General features: G+C 42.3%; 1 protein-coding gene across 1 annotated transcript; it reads right to left on the reverse strand.

The window, feature by feature from the left end:
• Positions 1–3,291: 3,291 nt before the first annotated feature.
• On the reverse strand, positions 3,292–4,265 carry LOC102752494 (olfactory receptor 2K2). Its single transcript, XM_006771226.2, has one exon. The coding sequence runs from the start codon at positions 4,260–4,262 to the stop codon at positions 3,312–3,314; it is 951 nt and encodes a 316-aa protein (XP_006771289.1). The 5' UTR covers positions 4,263–4,265; the 3' UTR covers positions 3,292–3,311.
• Between the last annotated feature and the right edge of the window lie 5,356 nt (positions 4,266–9,621).

Genomic DNA, 9,621 nt, shown 5'->3' on the forward strand with positions numbered 1-9,621 from the left:
AGGGTGGCTGCCTTTTATTTACTTGTTTTTTAAATATGTTTTTATTGATTTCAGAGAGGAAGGGAGAGAGAGAAAAACATCAATGATGAGAAAGAATCATTGATCAGCTGCCTCCTGCACACCCCACATGGGGATTGAGCCTGCAACCTAGACATGTGCCCTGACCGTGAATCAAACCGTGACTTCCTGGTTCATAGGTCGATGGTCGATACTCAACCACTGAGCCACACTGGCAGGGCTAATATATTCCTCTTTTTAACAATACCAGAAAAGGATCCCTTGCCCGAGACTCTATCAAAGTAATGATTGTAATTAGTACTGGCTGAGATAGAAGCTAATCCACATGGAAGAATATTCCATTCACAAATAACTAACTTTAGTATTGTCTATTCTATATAAAACATATTTATATTGCCCTAACCGGTTTGGCTCAGCGGATAGAGCATCAGCCTGTGGACTCACGGGTCCCAGGTTCGATTATGGTCAAGGGCATGTACCTTGGTTGCAGGCACATCCCCAGTGGGGGGCGTGCAGGAGGCAGCTGATTGATGTTTCTCTCTCATCGATGTTTCTAACTCTCTATCCCTCTCCCCTCCTCTCTGTAAAAAATCAATAAAATATATTTTAAAAAAAACAAAACACATTTATATGTACATTTGCTCATTGTTTTTCACAGCAACTTTATATAACACTAGAGGCCCGATGCACAAAATTCGTGCAAGGAGCTCAGCCCTCGCAGCCCCAGCTTTGTCCGGAAGGTTGTCCAGAAGGACGTCCAGAAGGTAGTTCAGTCTAATTAGCATGTTACGCTTTTATTATTTTAGATATCGCCGTAACTACTGTACCTCTTATTTTGCGGCGAGGGAAATTCCTGCCCAGGTCCCATCTTGGGCCTTTTCCTGACATCTGGGTCATTTCTAATCTTTTTCAGTGCCCCAGTCTGGTCCATGTCTCATCCTGAAACCATTGGCTCAGTTCCTTGTGTCAAAGCTGATATGCTAACTACAGAGTGTGTTCAGACCCTGCAAGTCCGCCCAGTTCACTCTTTGAAGTAAAGATCTCAGCTATTTCCATAACTCTGGTTATTCCTGTTTATATTTGGTACCACACATATCATAGCTAAGTCAAGGAGGCAGATAAATAGTTCTACTCTCACACAAAATCCAGCTCTACTCTAATAAAAGCCTACTATAAAATGTCACTTCAAAATGACTCTGAAATCACCAGGAAATGAATGTGGTATTTGGGTTGGGAAGGTTGAGGTATCTAAGTAGAAAAATAATTACTTCTAGCTGCTAAGAAAGCTCCTGGTCAGCTCTCCCCTGCTCCCCCAAAACTCAGGGCTTGTCTCCACCCTCCACTATCAAACACCGCTTGGCAGCAACACCTGGCATCAAGTTGTCCCCTGGCTCCACCAGAATTTCGGTGTGTGATTACTGTTAGTCTCTTTAAATGTAAGTTACACATCCAGGAGCACATATAGGAGCCCAAGATCTAAGGCAGTGATGGCGAACCTATGACACACGTGTCAGAGGTGACACGCGAACTCATTTTTTTGGTTGATTTTTCTTTGTTAAATGGCATTTAAATATATAAAATAAATATCAAAAATATAAGTCTTTGTTTTACTATGGTGGCAAATATCAGAAAATTTCTATATGTGACACGGCACCAGAGTTAAGTTAGGGTTTTTCAAAATGCTGACACGCCGAGCTCAAAAGGTTCGCCATCACTGATCTAAGGGAACAGTTTAAGAGTGAAAGCACCTAGAATTCAACATCCAATACTAAACCTTCTTAGGACTTATATATTTTGTTTTTGATTTTGTGGTTGTTTTTAAATGTATTTTTATTTATTTCAAAGATAAAGGAAGAGGGAGAGAAAAAAACATCAGTGATGAGAGAGAATCACTGATGGCTGCCTCCTGCACGCCCCACACGGGGGATCAAGCCTGCAACCCGGGCCTGTGCCCTGACTGGGAACCCAACCACCACCTCCTGGTGCACAGGTTGATGTTCAGCCACCAAGTCACACCGGCTGACCAGGTCTTTCATATTTTGAAATTTGTCAAATGAGTTAACCTTCTCTATGCAAAACCCTCTCCTCTTCCCTGCTCTAGAAGTGGAGATCGGCAAGTGAGAAGGTGTAAACAGAGGCAGGAGGAAAGGAAGAAAAAATAAATTAAAAGGAAAAATAAGAACTAATCCTACTTTTCTTTTGGGATTTGATTTTCACTGAAAACAATGTCTCCCAAAGTACAGTCATCCTACAGCCTTTTTCAGGACTTCTTTGGGATCTATTATAAATGCACTGTCAGGACCCCACCCAGAGCTACTGGATCTGGGAATGGAGGCCCCACTCTGCATTTTAAACAAGCAGTATTTTTATACAAGTTAAAGACTTAAAACAACTAGTATAAAATGTCTCTGCAATTGTTAGGTATTTATAAAGCAATATACCTCCTTGCTCATGTTGTGTCTTCTTCATAATTTTCACAAGTGGTACTTCTCAAATAAAATGATTAGTGTAAAGCTGATAGATTTATTGGTCACTGAATCCCTACTATAAACCCCCAACATACAAAATTATAGGAATCCTTGCCCTTGTGAAGTCAATCATCCAATGAAGAAAAACACACAAACACATAAAGTCTCAACTGGCGTATGGGTGGTACACTGGCATAGTATCTGTGTGCTTAGAAAAGCAAGGTTGGGGGTGGGTAAATGCAGCAGGCATTGGATGCCTTACTCAGGAAGTCGGGGAGTTTTAACCAGGAGTTTGGGGAAAGAAGAGCGAATGAGGGAGCCACCACTGTTTGGCAGGTCAAGCTCTAGGGAGGAAGACAGGAGGAGGAGGGCTGCGCTTCCAGTTCGGCAACTGCGTGACACAGAACAAGTCTCTTAATCTGTCTTTGACTCTGTTTTCTCCTTCGCATCATCTGTTATTTTTTTTGTTTCCTTATGCTCCCACCTCATCTGAGAAAGGATTTAGGGCAGAAAAGACGTCCAACTTTCTGCTGGCTCCAACATTCACTGATTCTAAGTTTATTCAAGTTTCCTTCTGGAACGAATGTGTGATGCCTGCAGCCCAAAACCTCTCACAGCCATGAAACACAAATACAGAAAATAGTACTAAATGCAAGCTGGAATCTACTGTTGCCCTCAGGCCATGACTCTGTGCACACTTATCTTGCAGCTGGAAGATTATGGAGCGAGCAATCAAGTCAGTGTTCTAAGGGTGAGTGTTTGGTCTAGAATTTCCCGGGCAGCCCTGCCAGGGGTGAGCTCCTGGTACAAATGGAAGGACCCCAGTCAGATCCTTTCATGTGTTTGATGCGATGATATTTTGTCCTGCAGCTTTTTCATAGCATCTTTGACTTCCTTGTTTCTTAAACTGTAAATTATGGGGTTCAACATAGGGGTGAGCACACCATACAGCAAAGAGATGATTTTATCTATCTGTTGGGAGCCGGATGAAGAAGGCTTTAGGTACATGTAGAGGGCGGCCCCGTAATACAAGACCACCACAGTCAAGTGGGCCCCACAGGTAGAAAACGCCTTGTTTCTCCCCTCTGCGGAGCTGATTCTCAGAATCGTGGACAGGATGAAGACATAAGAGATGCAAATTAAGAGCATTGGGACAGGCAGGAGAAGTATACTGACCGCCAGCATGGTCACGTCCATGAGCAGGGAACTGGTGCAGGCCAACTTCAGCACCGCCAGGATCTCGCAGGTGAAGTGGTCGATGAGATTCCCGCACAGGGGCATCCGCAGAGCACAACTGGTTTCCAGAAGGGCGGTCAGGCAGCCGGTCACCCAGGACACGGTGGCCAACTGCACACAGACCTGCCTGCTCATGAGGAGGGGGTATCTCAGTGGGCTGCAAATGGCCACGTAGCGGTCATACGCCATCACGGCCAGGAGCACGCACTCCGTGGAGCCCATGGCAAGGGACAGATACATCTGAACAGCACACCCAGAAAAGACAATGGTTTTCTGGGAGGACAGCAGGTTCACCAGCAAAGTGGGAATAGAAGCAGATGTGTAACAGATATCCATGAAAGAGAGGTTCCCAAGGAAAAAGTACATGGGGGTTTGGAGGCGGGAATCCAGGATGGTGATTAAAATAAGAGTGCTGTTTCCCAAGAGGGTGACCAGATACATCACAAGGCTGAAGGCAAAGAGAATGATCTCCAACTTCGGGTATTTAGAGAAACCCTCCAGGAAGAAAAAGCTCCATGTGGTGAGGTTTTCTCCTGGCATCTCCTTCTTTGCACCTGCAGTTACTCTAGGATTATTCTCTTCATTTCATCTGGGAACACAAAGAGGTGGATCAAGTAGAATGTCCTTTTAGTTAGGAAAACACTTTCAAACTTATCTTCACTATAATAAACACAATTTTACCGCAAAGAAATCAAAGGAGAGTGCATCTATTGTTCCAAAGCAGTGGTCCTCAACCTTCTGGCCCTTTAATACAGCTCCTCATGTTGTGAGCCAACCATAAAATTATTGTCGTTGCTACTTCATAACTGTAATGTTGCTACTGTTATGAATCGTCATGTAAAATAGCTGAGATGCAGGATGGTCTTAGGCGACCCCTGTGAAAGGGTCGTTCGACCGCCAAAGGGGTCGCGACCCACAGGTTGGAAACCGCTGTTCTAAAGACAGAACAAGATGATCTACATAAACAGTTGATGCTTCCACAACAAAATTTAGAAAAGAGTGAGTTTGAAAACAAGAATCAACATATTTACTACTTAACCTCAACTCATAATCCTATGCTTGACCCACAGGAGGTTTTCAGTCAAGTTTTGGTGGAAATATGAATCGGCACTGAGTAAGTTATTGAGCAGTAATTAGAAAAGTAAGCCAGAAAATGAGGCAAATAAAGCACATTTGCACAATAAAAACCAGTAATGATCTTCACTGGACAAGGAGGAATGTTGAAAGAAACAAATCAATGAATTTCAAACTAACACCTATGAAGTTCCAGGTCTAAGTTACCGCTGTCCCTTCCAACTAACAGTTTGGAGGTCTATATACTTGTTCCAAAAACAATGGTCCTGTTTGAAGCATTGCAGATATTTGTCTTGATTATATCAAGAGCCAGTTCGCAAGTCCCACAAAATAACCCACCTCGTTTAAAAACTGATACAGCCCCTGTATAGGTTCATTCATTATTGAGACCTGTACCTATGTGAGCATGTAAACAGATCTAAAAATTACACCCAGGCAATGCTCGTATTAACACTCATGAAGATTCAGGGAATGCAGAAATTAAACTCCCTGCTTAAATTATCTTAAAATCTCTTTGAAAAGGTTATAGATGACCTGATTATAAAGACGACACTTGAGGTTTTATTTATTTTGACATTTCACATTATTAACAAAGATAATTGCTAAAACTTCCCTTGCTTTTGCAATGGCGTTGCCCTTTATCACCTTCGACCTTTTTCCTTTCCCCACTAGTTCTTTCCTGGCTATTTTCAAATACACTTGTTCTTAAAAGTTCCCTTCCTTGTCATGCTACATGTGGTAACTGCCACCCTATTTTTGCTCTCCTTTTCATAGACAAACTCCTCCATTACATGGTTTATCTTAATACTTCAGTCTCCACTTTCTCATCACTGATGTTTTCGCCCCGTTTCTCAATTTCAATCAATGTTATCACTTGTCTCCCAGTTCTCCAGATTTTAAAAGTACCGTAGATGGGGCACAATATTTTTCAAACAGTTCATATATTACAGAATTCTTTTGACTTACATTCCATTAGTATCTTTGACTTCTGTTCCATGGAATCGCATCTAGCCTATTAGCCAGTCCTTTCATTTTCGTTGGTGTGTTTGTTGTAGTCATCAGTCCCGAAGCAGCTTACATTGCAGGTCCACACACTATATCAGAAACACTGATACCTTGTTTAGTGTCCAGGGAATACTTGTCCGTGTTAGCGCCTTCTGTGGTACTTGGGCAGCAGAGTTTTTGCTTTTCTTCCTAAAAGCTTCATTTTTCTACATCACAGTAGTTACTTCTTATTCATTTGTTAGATTATTTTTAAGGATTTCTCTGCCAAATTTTAGATTTAACAAATTCTCTATAAAAGCCTTATTATATTATTGTAAGAGATTATTTTATTAAAGAAACTTTAAAATTGTTTTGTGCTGCTCTTAAAACTAGCAAAGAAAACGTAATTTGCCCTGGCCGGGTGGCTCAGTTAGTGGGAGCACTGTCCCATACACCAAAAGGTTGTAGGTTCGATCCCTGGTTGGGTGTGTATAGGAAGCAACACACTCTCTCCTTCTTCCTTTCTCTCTCTCTAAAAATCAATAAAAACATATCCTTGGGTGAGGATTAAAAAAAAAAGAAAACACAATTTATTTATTTATTTTAGAATGAAAAATCAGCCCAGTTGTCTGGGACTTGATCTTTCCTATTGCTTAAAAATAGTAGCCAAGAAAAATGGGTCCTCTGACCTGAATTCCCTGTCACCAACTCCAAACCTTGTTTTAAGATGCACTTCATAAAGTTAGCTAAGTGCCAGAGAAAATAAATGCACCCTCGTTAAAAATGTTTAACGTCTTATGTAAAAGTCATCAGGGCAATTCATTTCTTTCTAAAGTATTGACCGTTGCCTCCCTAACTAAAAGCATCAAAGGAGAGCAACTGAAATACGGTGTAAATTTAAATCCTCTGTTGTTTGGGGGATACCTGCTGTCCCTGAACAATTTAAAGTTCAGCAGCTCTGTACTGCGACAGTTGGAAACTTCAGATCCTTCAGGGATAATGTCCCAAAGATCCAATTATATCAAACTTTTAAAAGTTGAGACAGAAAAAAAAAAAAGTTGAGACGGAGCGGGAATGAGTTATCCCAAAAGAATTTCAAAGAACCCATAAAAATAAAGTGTTCTTTCCTTCCTATCCATCCCAGCTATATCAAGATTTTCCTCCTTCAATGATTGCACTATAGAATATTGAACAGTATATAGAGAATAGATATCCCTAGAATTCTAACATATATACTGTTTCATTTTTGATACTGACACCCTAGTTTTCAGAGATCACAGGAAGAAAATTTACTCTTTAAACTACTTGCCCCAAGTAACCAGGAATTTTATCCAATATGCACCTATGGAGAGGGCCTTAAAGCAATGAATCCTCAGTAGCACAGGCCAAGGTTCTATCCACTGAGCTAATCGGCTAGGGCCACATACTGGTTCTAATACAATTCTCAAGTCAAAGAAAATCCAGAGATCAAAAAATGGGCAATGGACCTAAATAGATACTTTTCGAAAGAGGACATAAGGAAGGCCAAGAGACATATGCAAACATGCTCAAAGTCACTAATCATCCGAGAGATGCAAATCAAAACGACAATGAGATACCATCTCACACCTGTCAGAATGGCTATCATCAACAAATCAACAAACGACAAGTGCTGGAGAGGATGCGGAGAAAAAGGAACCCTCGTGCACTGCTGGTGGGAATGCAGATTGGTGCAGCCACTGTGGAGAACAGTATGGCGTTTCCTCAAAAAACTAAAAATGGAACTCCCATTTGACCCCGTAATCCCACTTCTAGGAATATATCCTAAGAAGCTAGAAACACCAATTAGAAAGGATATATGCATCCCTAGTTCACAGCAGCACAATATACCATAGCCAAGATTTGGAAACAGCCTAAGTACCCATCAGCAGATGAGTGGATTAAAAAAACTGTGGTACATCTACTCAATGGCATACTAGGCTGCAGTAAAAAAGGAATTCTTACCATTTGCAACAGCATGAATGGAACTGGAGATCATTATGTTAAGCGAAATAAGACAGTCAGAGAAAGATAAATATCACATGATCCCACTCATTTATGGAATATAATGAACAACATAAACTGATGAACAAAAACAGAGACAGAGTCAGAGAAGCATCGATCAGACCGTCAAACCTCAGAGGGAAGGTAGGGGAGGGTGGGGGTGAAGGGGGACAGATCAACCAAAGGGCTTGTATGCATCCACATAAGCCTAACCAATGGACACAACACCAGGGGGTTGAAGGCATGAGTGGGGGGGGAGGGAATAGGGGATAAGAACACATATGTAATACCTTAATCAATAAAGAAATATAATAATTTTAAAAATTTTAAAAAAGGAAACCCAGTTCCTTCGAGAAATGGCCATTACCAAGGCTTGGAGCACCTTGCCACATTAGAATGTAAGAAGTATTCAAAGAATGACAGGGATACTTCAGAAGCCATAGATGCCCCCTGGGTGAGGCTCCCATTGGCCAATCTGGGACTGATTACTTGCAGTATCAAAATCAATAACGGTAAAAGTGGATTATAATCCATTAAATAAAATAAGAATGCATGACTTCATGGAAGAAGGGAAGGGAGAAGGAAGGTCTTCCTTACAGCAGGATGCCAAAAAATATAGAAATTGGTATAGAAAAGCATCAGGGGAGGTTAAAAATTGTTGTAGTACTAGCTGATCAAAGGTAAAATGTTATAGTAGGTAAATATAAGTATCGTAGTTATCACAGGTAAAAGCTGACTGAGAAACAGGATATTTCCATGATGTCAAAGTATCTCACCCCAAACTACTTACTAATTTCCAAAACAGGGTAATAGCTTTAAGCGGGAAACCTGGAGGACAACCACCTCCACTTTAGCAATAACACAAATGGACCCCCGCTGCCTTCTGATCAGATGCCTGAGGACACAACATCACTTCTGCGGTGTTCCTATCAAAAGGACATTTCCTGCCCTGGCCCGCTGCTCAGTGGTTAGAGCCCCGCCCCCGCCCCAAGGGTGGGTTCCATCCCCGAGGGGGGGGAGGGCGAGGAGAGCGTGTGGGAGGCAACCAATCCATGTGTCTCTCTCAAATGATGTTTCCCTCTCCCCCTTCCCTTCCTCCCACTGTCTGTAAAAAAAAAAAATCCTCTGTGAGGATTAATAAAAACAAAACAAGCCAAAAAGAAAAGAAACAACAGCAACAAAACCACATTACCTGAATCTGATCTTGAGGGGGAAACCAGACAAAATTAATTGAGGAACTTTGTGCAAAATAACCAACCTCTACCTCTCCCTGCCCCCTCCCCCCAAAAGTCAAAATCAGGACACAAACCCACAAAACAAACAAACTAAGGAAATGTTCCAGGAGATTGAAGACACAGCTACCAGCAATGACCCAGCACTGGGTATTAATAAGCCAGGAAAACAGCTCTAGAGAGGACATTAGGACAAAAGACAAAAATCAGATACTTTATGAGAACAGAGCAAACCTGATCATGGGCTGTGGGTTGGGCGGTAGTACTGGACCATGACGTTTCCCGAGCTTCATACTTGTCCGGCCACGCTATGTAAGACAAAGTCCCTGTTCTTGAATATCCAAGTGTTTAGTGCTAACGGGGCAAAATGTCTCCAACTTACCCTCCAATCGTTCATAACAAATACGTTTTCTAAAACTTCACGGAGGGGAGAGGGCAGCCGACTTGCACGTGGGGACTCGCCCTGTGCGTCGCCCCTCCGCGCCGCTCCGGGACACGGGGAGTGGGGCCTGGGGACCCGGCCCGGCCCCCAGGCGCCCTGGGGCGGCTGTGCCATGTGCGCCACCTTCCCACCCCCCACGTGAACC

Source organism: Myotis davidii, unplaced genomic scaffold, assembly GCF_000327345.1.
Source record: "Myotis davidii unplaced genomic scaffold, ASM32734v1 scaffold64, whole genome shotgun sequence".
Classification (NCBI taxonomy): Eukaryota; Metazoa; Chordata; class Mammalia; order Chiroptera; family Vespertilionidae; genus Myotis; species Myotis davidii.

Coding starts and splice junctions, on each gene's coding strand:
- LOC102752494 (XM_006771226.2), bottom strand. CDS start 4,262: ATGCCAGGAGAAAACCTCACCACATGGAGCTTTTTCTTCCTGGAGGGT.